The sequence below is a fragment of the Phoxinus phoxinus genome, assembly GCF_949152265.1.
Source record: "Phoxinus phoxinus genome assembly, chromosome: 17".
Classification (NCBI taxonomy): domain Eukaryota; kingdom Metazoa; phylum Chordata; class Actinopteri; order Cypriniformes; family Leuciscidae; genus Phoxinus; species Phoxinus phoxinus.
The window spans coordinates 32740246-32752960 of NC_136892.1; the positions used below are offsets into that span (position 1 = coordinate 32740246).

The 12715-nt window shown below is 32.7% G+C and overlaps 2 protein-coding genes across 2 annotated transcripts in view; one reads left to right on the forward strand and one right to left on the reverse strand.

Annotated features, from left to right (window-relative positions):
* scarb2c (scavenger receptor class B, member 2c) overlaps positions 1-8510 on the forward strand; it is a 20880-nt gene extending 12370 nt beyond the window's left edge. The window contains exons 9-12 of the mRNA XM_079587000.1: positions 1439-1512; positions 4134-4185; positions 5789-5941; positions 7001-8510. Coding sequence (XP_079443126.1) covers positions 1439-1512; positions 4134-4185; positions 5789-5941; positions 7001-7039 — 318 coding nt within the window. The 3' untranslated portion in view covers positions 7040-8510. The remainder of the gene's footprint in view (positions 1-1438; positions 1513-4133; positions 4186-5788; positions 5942-7000) is intronic.
* Positions 8511-8811: 301 nt separating this feature from the next.
* On the reverse strand, positions 8812-11984 carry LOC306985096 (liver-expressed antimicrobial peptide 2). Its single transcript, XM_079587002.1, has 3 exons — positions 11787-11984; positions 10200-10342; positions 8812-8982 (listed from the first exon to the last, which is right to left on the reverse strand). The coding sequence occupies exons 1-3, from the start codon at positions 11844-11846 to the stop codon at positions 8943-8945; spliced, it is 243 nt and encodes an 80-aa protein (XP_079443128.1). The 5' UTR covers positions 11847-11984; the 3' UTR covers positions 8812-8942.
* Between the last annotated feature and the right edge of the window lie 731 nt (positions 11985-12715).

Here is a 12715-nt window from a genome sequence, read left to right on the forward strand (position 1 = left end):
GAGTGTGTCGCTTTATGCAATGTTTTCTCATATCAGTACCCATAATGCATTATGCTTACGGCACACGCGTGTTGGCAGCATCCAGTGTGTGTGAAATGTTTTTAAATAGGTCGCAGGACATTAACACCAAATGTGTGTTTCATCAACGGCGTGTAACGCAGTCACTCCCACTAGCCACTTTAGCGGGTTTCGTTTAATATATATATCCTCAATATCATTTTTTTAAGTGTAGTTTATTGAAATAATAAACTTGTAGTGTCAAAAATATAATTTTTTGACACGCACACCCAAAGTGCGCCGCATAAAGCCGCCTCTCAGGACTAATTTGAGTTATTTTTCGCTGCTTATTGCACTTAAACTGTCAAATACACACAAAATAATGTCAAAATGCCAGTGATGGCGAGTATGCATGTACATTTTAAGTGAAAGTAAACAGTTGAGAAAGAAAGCGCATGTGTAACAGTGTATTGGAGCCGTGCGTCAGGTCTTAAAGTGACAGTAGATTATGAAATAATATTAAAAATATCTATATGGCACGGAATTATGACATGCTAAAGTATACTTTATCAGAAGTATGTTTTTTTGATTTTAAAATTATTTATTTAATTACTTTTTAGTAGGCTAAGTTTTTCATTTTCATGGTTATTTAAAAATAGTTTATCGGTTTTAATAATTCATCTTTATGATTTAATAAATTTTTTATGTTTTATTTTGATGGTATTTATTTAAAATTGTTTGTTTTAACCATTTTTTTAATGATTTAATTCATTTTTAGTAAGTGTTTTATTTTGATAGTTTTTATTTTAAATTCTCTATTTTAATTTAAAAAAATGTTTTAATTATACATTTTATGATTTAATTTATTTTTAGTGGGGGTTTTTTATATAATTTTTTTCCAAAATTATTTATTTATTTAAATTTGACTTTTTTATGATTATGATTTTAATTAATATTTAGCAAGTGATTTATTTTTATGTTTTTATTTAAAAATGATTTGTTTTATACATTTTTATGATAACATTTTTAGTGTATTTAATGTATTTTATTTTAAAATAATTTATTTTAATTTTACACATTTATGATTTGATTTATTTTGCGTTTTATTTTTGAACGTTTTTTATTTAAAAATATTTGTTTTAATTATACATTTTATGATTTAATTTATATTTAGTGTTTTTTTATATATAATTTTTTTCAAAAAATATTTATTTATTTTAATTTTACATTTTTATGATTATGATTTTAATTCATATTTAGTAAGTCTTTTTTAATAATTTTTTATTATTTATTATTTATTTTAATTTTATATTTACAATCTATTACAAACTAATTAGCTTTTCATCCACTCACATTCCTAGTGTTGAATAAAGTTAAGGAGTTTTCGGCGGTATTTGAGGGAATCTGACGTTGATTGGTGTGTGTGTGTGTGTGTTCTCAGCTCACGGGACTCTTGCTGCGAGGTGCGAAGCGTGTTCAGGTGAACGTCTTCCTGCATCAGATCCCAGGCTTCAGGTGAGGACGAGTCCGATCACTAAACATCACGATAGTGAGTTTAGCTCAGACTGCTCACATTCCCTTCAGAAAATCTAGACAAATCTAGAAACTTTACACACATTTGGTTTCCGACCAATCACAAGACTGGGCCACCTGACCAATCAGAGCAGAGAACGCTCTGAGAGAGGCGGGGCTTAGAGAGACTGAATCTTCCAACGAACCGTTTTAGACTCTAGAGAAATAAGGTGATGTGCATTATGAGAAAATGAAAGTGTTTTTGACCTCTGATGCATGTTAAAGTATCGTATGAGACTCCAAAACAACATTAGAAGCCTAAGTTTGATGTCATAAGTTAAAAAGTTGTTATTACTTATAGCTTACTTGATTGAGTAAGGCATGTTTGCAGGGTTACATGAGCTCCAGTAAAACGAATACATGACATAAGCCTCTCATGAACCCTGACCTGGCGTAGGTCACTCCACTGTAATGATTGACAGCTGCGTGTTAAAGCGGATCAGAGTTATTTTAGGAACACATGGTGTGGCGGGTCGGGGTCGGGGTCTGTTCGGGGGTCCGATGACGTGACCGAAGACAGCGCTGCCAAATGAGCCGACAGCTTGTTGGCTTGGTTTTGAAATGCGACACACTATCTGAGAGCCAAGCGTCACAGCGCAGATAAATCATCCTCGTGTGTGTGTGAACGGAAAACATCTATTATTATCAGCGTGACACATGGACGTCGTGAACTCACTTCCTTCGGTCCCGCCGATCTGATAATGCTCATCTGAGAGGAGCCGTGTTTCCAGACACATAGTCTTATGCACATTTTGGGAAATTGCATTAAAAAACATTAAAATTAAAACATTTGCATTAAAATATATTTTTTATCTGGTAAGAAGACGTGCACATAAACTATGATCAAAACACTTTTACTGAATAAATCCCTTGATGCGCAACAAGCGGCTCATGTGACTGCCTCAGCGTCAGCTGTGATTGGATAACTGGAGTAACCAGCGGACCAATCACATCGCAGAATCTCAAATGTTGGTTTGGTGTTTCTGAAAGTCAAAGTGTGTGATCAGAATGATTCGGTTTAACTCCCTCCAGAAGCGTCTCACACACGAGTGTGTTCACACACACCAGCATCCGAACGCTAGAGAACATGACAGCGTTTACTGTGTTTCTCTGACGCGACGACACACACTCGTTTATGATGGAGGAAAACAGCCCGATTGAAGAAACTTAGTTTTATTACTCATATTTTACACCAATTTCCCAGAAAGTTATGATTTTGTTCTCTTGAAAACATTGGATGGCAACGATGCTTTATTCACTAATGTTTTATGCGATTTAAATTTGCGACTTTTGATGGAAAAATAGCTAGTGTTATTTTAGTTTTTATTATAGTTTTATTCATATTTTTGAATTAGGTTTTATTTTTATATTTTTCTAATTTTTGGTAATTTCATTATGTGCTTTTGTCATTTTATTACTTTTTTGTTTTTGAGGTTTGAGGGTTCATTTATTTTTGATGGATTTTTTGTTTATGTTTTGTTTTTGGTATTCTGTTTGTGTGTTTATAGGACCCTCTTGAAAATGAGATGCTGCATCTCAAGAGGCTATCCTTCAATAAATTCAAATGTATGATTTTAGCAACAGGCCCTGTGAGGGAGGCAACATGTTTCTTTAAAAACATGGAATCCAGTCCAAATATGTCTTTTGATTTAGAATTCTTAAAATAAGTAATTATAGACTTAACCTTGGGTTCAGAAATGTCAGTCAGAGTGAAGACCGGCTGTGATACTTCAATAGGGGAGGAGTGTAGTGGACCACTTATGGGACTACACACAGTCAATCTCACAGAATTGACAAAATGGTTATTAAAGGATTAGTTCACTTTAAAAAAAACTTTTGCTGATAATTTCCTCACCCCGATGTCATCAAGATGTCCATGTCTTTCTTTCTTCAGTCGAAAGAAATGAAGGCTTTTGATGAACACATTTCTCCATATAATGGACGTCACTGGGCCCCAAACGGTTCAAGGTCCAGATGACAGTGTCAGCGCCGCTTCAACGGGCTTTAAACAACACCAGACGATGAATACGGCTCTTATCTAGCGAAACCATCATCATTTCAAACATAAATAAAAAAGTTAAAGTTTTATAAGCACAAACGCTCGCCTTGCTCTGTTCTGTGATGCGCGTTCGTGACGTCACGTAATACGCAGTTACGCTGTAAAGGTCACGCTTCTGTGAAAAGTAAAACATTTCTGTCCTGACGAAAATTTTCTTTTAGGCTTTTTAATATTCCGATTTATTTCATTTAAGCGATTTATTTCATTTAATTTAATTAATTTTTATTTCAGTTTTGGTTTTTATTTATTTCCAGTTATTAATTTTACTGATTATTTCAGTTTATTCCCAATGCAACATTTCTAATTTTCGTTTAGTTTAAGTTTTTCAACTAATATTTATATTTTATTTCATCTTTATTTCGGGTAACAGCAAAGTTTTTAATAGTTTTAGTGAACGATAATAACCCTGATGATATGTGTCTGTCATGCATCAAATATTGCATTCATCTCAAATCTATATATCATGGGTTTACACATCTTCACATATTCTTCTTTTGGTTTGCAGTCAAACTGGGAAAATCCGGACGCTGGTGTTTCCAGTGATGTACCTTAATGAGGTAAAGTTCGAGTAAATCTATCTCTGTCCACCGGGCTTTAGGATGTTTACATGTTAAAACCTCTATTAGAGGATCTGAGGATCTGAGAAACCTCTTCCTGAAGCTTATCTCAGATGAACTGAGCTTTGAGCTCGTGTTGGTGTTTGTGTGTCAGACTCAGAACTGAAGCGGCTTCACTTCCCAGGAGAACTGGACACTCTCAGACATGCTTTCATCAATTATGAAAGATGTGATGGACAAACATGATGCAAAATATATATATTTACTTTTGAACAAGCCATGGAAGAATAAAGAGACCGAGAGAGTTGTGGTGGCATCAGTTTCTCATACTTAAACTCTAGAAATAAAGATATAAACCAGTTGCTCTGAATAAAAGTCCAGATAATGAGAGAAATCACAATTAGGCCTGTCACGATCATGATCATAGTCATAATAATTATGATTAATGATTTAATTCTGTTTTATTTGGTTTTTTTTTCCTGTCATAATATAATATAATATAGGGTTGTTGTCGTTAACTAAAACTAAATAAAGCTTGAATAAAATAAAATAAAACATAAATATTAGATGGAAAACTTAAACTAAATTAGAAATGTAAAAATTTAAATGAAAAATTTGAACAAAAATGAGATATGTTGCCTTGGCAAAAACCTGAAATAAGTTTAAGTTGTAGCACAAAAAGTATTAACTGGATATAAATAACTTATCTGAAAATATATATATTTTTAAAAAATCTAAAAAGCATTGTTAAATAAAAAAACAATACAATGACTAAAGTACATAACAAAATGATTAAAAATTAAATTAACATTAAAACTAAAAAACATAAAGATATAAGGTAATTCAAAATATTAATAAAACTATCATAAAACTAAAATAACACTGAATATATAATATAATATAATCATCAGGAGTATTATTGTTTACTAAAACTATTTAAAACATATTCTGTTCATTGAAATAAAGTTGACATAAAATAAAATATTAATATTATTTTAAAAATCTTAAACTTAAACACAAATTAGAAATTTTGCCTTGGCAATAAACTGAAATAATCAGTAAAATGATTAACTGGAAATAAATAAAGCTAAATTAATAATAAATCTAAGTAGAGATATTAAATAAAAACACACACAAAAAAATAATTTTAAAAGAATATTTTTTTTATATATTTTTTAAATATTTTTTTTATATTAAAAATAAAAAAATAAAAGCTAATATAAAATATTAATGAAACTATAATAAAACTAAAATAAAAACTAAAATTTCACTCATAATTTCATATAATATAATAATATAATATGATTAAACCCAAAAAGCCTTCATTTCAAACGAAGGAAGACCTTTGACTATCTTTGTGTATTTATATAATGATCTTTAACATGAAACATGATATTGTGCAGTTAATGGCATGTCTTTAAGGCAAAATGTGATGGAAATTTAAACAGCATAATTGTTGTGGTTATCTCAGAAGATCAGACATCAGGAATCACGAGATCTGAACTCATTGAAGTTATTTCTGAGTTTCAGTGCGTCCACATATCGGACAGGATGAAAGTGTGTGTCTCTTCTGATCCAGTAAACGCTTCTTCCTGTTCTGCAGAGCGTGGTTATTGACGAGGAGTCCGCCAAGAAGCTGAAAGCGGTGGTTACCGAGGCTAACGTGATCCTCAACGTCCCCTTCATAGTGATCAGTGTCGGCGTCTTACTGGGCGTGATCTTCATCGTGCTCATGTGCCGGCAGAAGCTGCCACAGGTGATGTCACTTCCTGCGGTGTTACACTAGCATTGAAAAAAATAAATAATAATAATTACTGGAGTAGGTTTTACAAGAAAATTCTAAATCAGAATTTCACGTTTATTTTAACGTGTTACTTGTGTTTTTTAAAATTTATTAGCAATTTATGAGGGACAATTCTAAGTTTCTATGTCAAATTATTTTTAGTGTAACTGACATAAAACTGAGATGAGTACCTAAAAAGTTAAACTAAAATTTAAGTCTAAAATGTTAAACATTAAAATTTATATTATATTATATTATATTATATACACTTAGTTAGTATAATATAATAATTTGTGGGCTGTCAAATCGATTAATTGCATCTAACATAAAAGTTTGTGTTTATATAATATATGTGTGTATATTTATATCACACACACACACACACACACACACACATAATGTAATAATAATATAGTGTATATATATTATAATAATATATAATAATATATACACACTCACATATATTATATGAACAAACTTTCATGTTAGGTGTGATTAATCGCAATTAATCGATTTAACAGCACTAAAATATAATATGCTATACTATAATAAAATATAATATAATGAAATAATATAATATGGACTGTCGAATTGATTAATCGCATTTAACATAAAAGTTTGTGTTTATATAATATACGTGGGTATATATATATATATGATGTATTAATAATATAGTGTATATATTATAATAATATATAATTATAAAATATATACACACACACACATTATATAAACAAATTTTTACGTTAGATGCGATTAATAGCAATATAAAATAATATAACATATCACGGGTCACTTAAAAATTCATAAACAGATGCAGTAAAAATGGGGTAAAAAGAAAAGTGTGTAATTTGTAGTGCTTACATAAACAGCTTCATAGATATTACACATTTAATTTTAAACTTAGGGAAACTACAGTCACGTTTCACTATAATAGAGTTTGTACTATTGGCTAATTTGAATTCGATCCATTCGTTGAGCTGCTTGCAACTGCCTTTGCTGTTTATTAAAGTGTGTGTTCTGATCCTCTAGAGCTCTGCGGCCGAGCGCCAGCCCCTGCTTTCATCATAACCTCCCCAGACGTGGCCATAAACCATATCAGGATGATGAACTAGCATTCGCTTAGACTTCGAGGAGGATTAGCTTTTCACACGGCGGGAGTCAAAGGTTGAAGCGTCCGAGACTGGCGGCTCAAAGTGCGCCGTGTGTCTCGGGTCATGTGGGATCCATCGCCCGGCTCCTGTTATTATTAATGCCATTTCATTTTAGATGATTGAGGATCATAGAGCCAAAAAGTGCAGGAGGTGCCTCCAAATTAGCCAATTTATGAGTTTTATGTTATGAAAATAAATCAGAAAACACTAATGGAGGGGCAGAGTACACATCACAGGTCTAGATATGAGGTATCGTACACATCACCACACACAACAACTGTATTATTAATAATACGCTTATGCAATTCTTTACCATGAGCTCATCCGCCAAATAAACTGACACTGATTTCAGTACTAATGTAAGTTACAGTCGTGTATTTACAGCCAATAACATTCAGGATTATTGTGTTTTTAAATTTTAAAATCCTGTTGCTGACCATATTACCACTATCTCTGATTTGGTGCGGTGATAATTTGCACTAAGTCTGTGATTTTCTTTAATGCAAACTAAGATTTTGATGGTGCATAATGTGTTTAGAGTCGATTAATAACATAAACCAGGACAGTTAACGGGCTGAATGTTTCTTATTTGGCACTTGATCACTGATTTGCACTCTATACGCAACTTGTTTTCAGTCAGTGTTTCATAGTTTTAACAGCGCAGTATTACTACAGCTTTGAGAAGGTTCAGCTTGAACTCAGTAACCGTCTCCATATGTTCAATATTCATTTAGTTCATTTACATGCACTGATCAGTTTTTATCTGATGTTATGTACGCATGGTTCACTTTATCACTTATTCTTGTAATGCATAATGTTCAGGTGTTTGGTGGTGGAGGTTATGGTGTTTGAAAAGGGACGAGGGTTTACTAGTTGTTTAATTTTAGTGAATTTAACAATATTACAACATGATCTGGTCTGATTTCAGTTTTACTTGACCTGAGATCGACCTTTCGTCTACTAGCATCTATCCCGGACGAGCCCCCAGATCCGTCAGATTCATTTTTTAGGTGACGTAAACGTGCAACAGCGACCATTAATGGAAACATTAATTAAAGCTTGTAATTATAATTGAGAAATAATCATGTCAAATGTGCTTTAATATGAATTAAGACCCAGTGATGATGACAACAACAGCTGATTTAGGTTTATAAAAGGAATGTTGATGATTCAGTTTTTTAAATATTTTTTTTTATCAATTTATTTCATCATGTGAGCATTTTAGTTTCTGTTTTTCTTAAAAAAATGTATTGCACTATCAATGTAACAAGATAATGAGACAAACAATAAAACATTTTAACAACAACAACAAAAAAAAGCATGTTACACCATCTCACTTTATGTGTCTGATATTTACAAAATAAATAAAATTCGGGAAAATGCAGTTGAAAATGAAATACATTTGCTACAGATTATTTTGCCATATGATTGTATTTTATCAGATCAAACATGGGCCTCATTGAATCTGAATCAGAAACGAAAGCATGTAAAGTTAATATTTTACAGGATATCAAGATATGCACAACGCTGTTAATGATGGCTGATGATTCTTGGTATGTTCCTGAGTGTCTGAAGGATTGAATCTGTCAAGAATATTGTCATATTTCACTCCAAATCAAAGTAATATTTTATCATTTTTTGATTTTGGAGTTTAATATGACGTTCTTTTCTTGGAGAGATTCACCTGAATACCGTTCATGTGGGTCTGACAGTCTTTAGATGTTGGGATGTAGGTCCTGATGTTTGAGAAATCGAGGAATGGGCAATTTTCGCCATTTTGTTTTCCATAATTTGAATTTGGCGCCAGAATCACACGTCACTCACGCCGGTTGAGATTTATTAAAGGAGCATGTGTGTTTCCTGAAAGAGAGGAAAGGGTTGGTAAGTTAAACTTAAACACTCACACAAAAATATGATGACAACCATAAAAAAAGCTAATATAAAATTCGTGGGGACAAGTCCCACTGACTAATGCTGAAGTGTAGCATAATGTTAATTGCTCCGGAATTGCTGATTCACGCAGCGGTTAAAGTTTTCTCTGATAAACTCTTAGTCTTATCTCTTTTAAAAGGTTAAGGTTGAGGTTACTGTGTGAAAGTGTGTGTTTTTGTGATTAGCATGTATGTAGACACAACCACATAGCATTATTTCGCGTTTTTCAGACAATTCCTCGTGATGCGCCGTACACGCATGACGAGGCGAATTTCAAATCAAACGCGGTTCCGTTCAGGTGAAGCGCGCGCGTATCACAATCTACATTATTTGATGTCCCCTTAGTAAACATTAACACCTCTTTTTTAAAAAGAAAAACATCTATCACAATGAAGTGAAAATATAAGTGAATTTCAAATCATTTATCTTCTTTCTTTGAATGGATTTTTTTTTATGTCTAAGGAAGTTTGTGAACTTTGTGTTGACATTCACATGTCAACAAACTCAATTTTTCATTGAGAAATTGTTTTAACCGTTTACAAAAATCATGTCTGCCAAACCTAAAATTACTTACTACTACAAGCATATTCGGCAACACTTTATAATAACTTCTTAATGCATTAGCTAATATGAACTGACAATGAGCAATATAAGTCTAGCATTTATTCATAATATTAGTAGTTGTTGTTCATATTATTTCACAGTGCACACTGGATTAACTAATATTATGATTTTTAAAAATGTTAGTAAATGTTGAAATGAACATTACGATTAATGATCTAAATGCTGCAGAAGTTTTGTTTGTTTGTTCATGTTAACTAATGTACCGGTAGTCAACTAATAACAAATTGAGGGTTATTAAAAACAAGTTGCCCATATTATTTAATGTATCTAAACTAACAATAAACAGTTAAGTTTTTATTGACTAACATTAACAAAGATGAATAAATAAAGATAGTTATTGCATTAACTAATGGGACCTTATTGTAGTGTTCCCATTTATATGACTCATTTCAAGCATTTAATAAGCATTTCAAAGGGATTATTAAATGAGCAATATACAACAACATTTTTAAGAACAATAGAAACGTGCTTATAATCAAACTTTTTAATGCATTAATTTTTTGGCCCTTTTAAGGCTTCACCTGCAGTAGTTTGTTCCACACTCGTAATGATCTCTGCATCCAGAACCCACGGGTTTCAGAGTGTTCCATCGCCATAGTAACGAGCGTTTGGCCCGATGGATCAGTCCGGTTGCCCAGTCAGAATCTACGGGTGCCGACTGGACCTGCGGACAGAGAGAGGCAACCTGTCAATCACATGAGATCAGCCAATAGCAAATCACAACCATCCAATCAGTTCCTCACCGACAAAATCAAGCCCCGCCCCCTACATTTATTCTTGTTTGAGAAGCGTTTCATTCGGATATATACGGCGCCGGGCGCTATAGGGAAGAAAAGACGAGCGCAACTTCCTTTTCGGTTATTTATGAAGGTTATTTATTAAACATCATCACACCACGCCGCTTTGAAGGGTGATCAATGTCCCGAATGGACAAATTTAGACTTTTGAGCGCCTAAATTTAGAAAGTCTACAAGTAAACATTTAAACATTGTGCAACTGCTGCCAATGATTGACCGAAGCCTTCGGATCCTCATCGGCTGTGTGTTACTGTATAAACCCAGCCTTTAGTTCTCATGTACGATCACAGGACACCGAGGAGAACAGATCCGTGTTTCCCAGCCGGAGGAAACATTCACGTGCAGATTATGAGATGATCCACATCTCCACTGATATGTTTTATGACGGATGTGAAGAACATTTGAATAATTGTTCCATTATAAAGAACCTTTTATGGATTGAAAAGATTGTTAAAGGTTCTTTTAATGGAACCATCGATGCAATAACCTTCATAATCAGCAGTAAAACATCTTAATTTTATGCATTTATCAGTCGGTCAAATGTAGCAAACTTAAAACCAACAGAGAAACAAATCAATGACAGTAAAAAAATAACGGTTGAAATGATTATCAGTCTAGTACTCACATCTACGATTAACTATTGACGAGTTGAGTAGTTGGTATTTAAATAATATTTAAGCTATTTGTTTGATTTAATTGGATAAAAAAATAAAATGTTAAGTACACTAATACAATTTTAGAATATAAGCATTCCAAAGGATAAAACTATGAAAAATTACTTCAATTTGACGTCAACAAACTGTATTTTCTTTGTAAATTTGTTTTTTTTAACCCAATTTTGGGTCAAATATGGACAAACCCAGCCATTGGGTTACATTTTTTAATTGCTTTTTTGATCCTACGTTTGGGTTTGTCCATATTTAACCCGAAATTGGGTTAAACCAACCCAGCATTTTTTAGAGTGTATCTTTAACTCTTTACAAATAATAATTCTTGTCATTGTCTAAAATGATCACGTTTTGTAAAGTTTGTTTTCAGCGCTTAATTGAAGCTTGTCACTAATTAAGGCTATAAAATAACAATAAAAGTAAATTACCGTAAGTACGGTATCCCGAAAGGGACACGATGATTAAAAACTAAATTAAATGGGAGGAAAAATGATATTTGAAATTAGTTTTTTTCCTCCAATAATTCCATATTTATTTCCACCGTCATGTCCGTAGCTTTACATTCTGTGCCCCAAAAATGTGCAAATTGTCGATGATGCATTAATAGTGTATGATTCCCGCAGTTGCTGGTGGAGCGCTGTACCTGCGAGGCCAGGAGAGAGAGCAGCAGGAGGACGAGCAGACGCTGGTTTGCTGGGATCATGTTCAAGGGTTTCCAGTGAGACCGCGATTGAGCCGAACGCTGTTTATATCAGCGGCTGATAACGGTATCAGAGATCATCGATCACTTTAACCGCAGGACTAGGGCGACTCCACGTCTACAGGTAACGGGACCTGGAGGAGCAGATTATACATATGAGCCCTGCTGAGATCTGACTAATGAAATATAAGTTTCCATGTGTTCATTCATGTGTTTACCTGGCCAATGTCCACGCTCTTCCCAGAGGATCCACAATCCTCCGCATTTACAGGAAAACACTGATATCATGTTGGCTAAATCTGGAATGCGACATATATATGGATGCTAATAATAACCTATATATTCAAATTAACGTTTTGTAAAGTAATTAACATGTTTATTTGGTAATGTTGCTTGTTAACATTATGAACTAACAATAACAAATAATTCTAAAGCATTTATTTATCTTAATAAATGTTAATTTCAACATTTACTAATACATATAATACATAATATTATTTAATTGACTTGAGCGGATGTGATCTAACAAACAGTTGTGTTTTTATTAACTGACGACATTAACAAATATTGGTAACACTTTACAATAAGGTTCATTAGTTAACATTAGTTAACTACATTAGTTAACGTTAACTAATAATGAACTGCACTTATACAGCATTTATTCATCTTTGTTAATGTTAATTTCGACATTTACTAATACTTTATTAAAATCTTGTTAACATGAGTTAATGCACTGTGAACTAACATGAACAAACAATGAACAGCTTTATTCATATTAACTAACATTAACAAAGATTCATAAATACTGTAACAAATGTATTGTTCATGTTAGTTAATACATTAAATAATGTTTAATAAATGAACCTTATTGT

What these genes read in the sequence shown, in the direction of transcription:
- LOC306985096 (XM_079587002.1), bottom strand. Translation starts at nt 11,846, where the DNA reads ATGATCCCAGCAAACCAGCGTCTGCTCGTCCTCCTGCTGCTCTCTCTC. An exon ending in TCTCTCTCCTGGCCTCGCAG is followed by an intron (nt 10,343 to 11,786) that starts GTACAGCGCTCC and finishes CTCTGTCCGCAG; the next exon opens with GTCCAGTCGGCACCCGTAGA. An exon ending in TGTGGAACAAACTACTGCAG is followed by an intron (nt 8,983 to 10,199) that starts GTGAAGCCTTAA and finishes CCTCTCTTTCAG; the next exon opens with GAAACACACATGCTCCTTTA.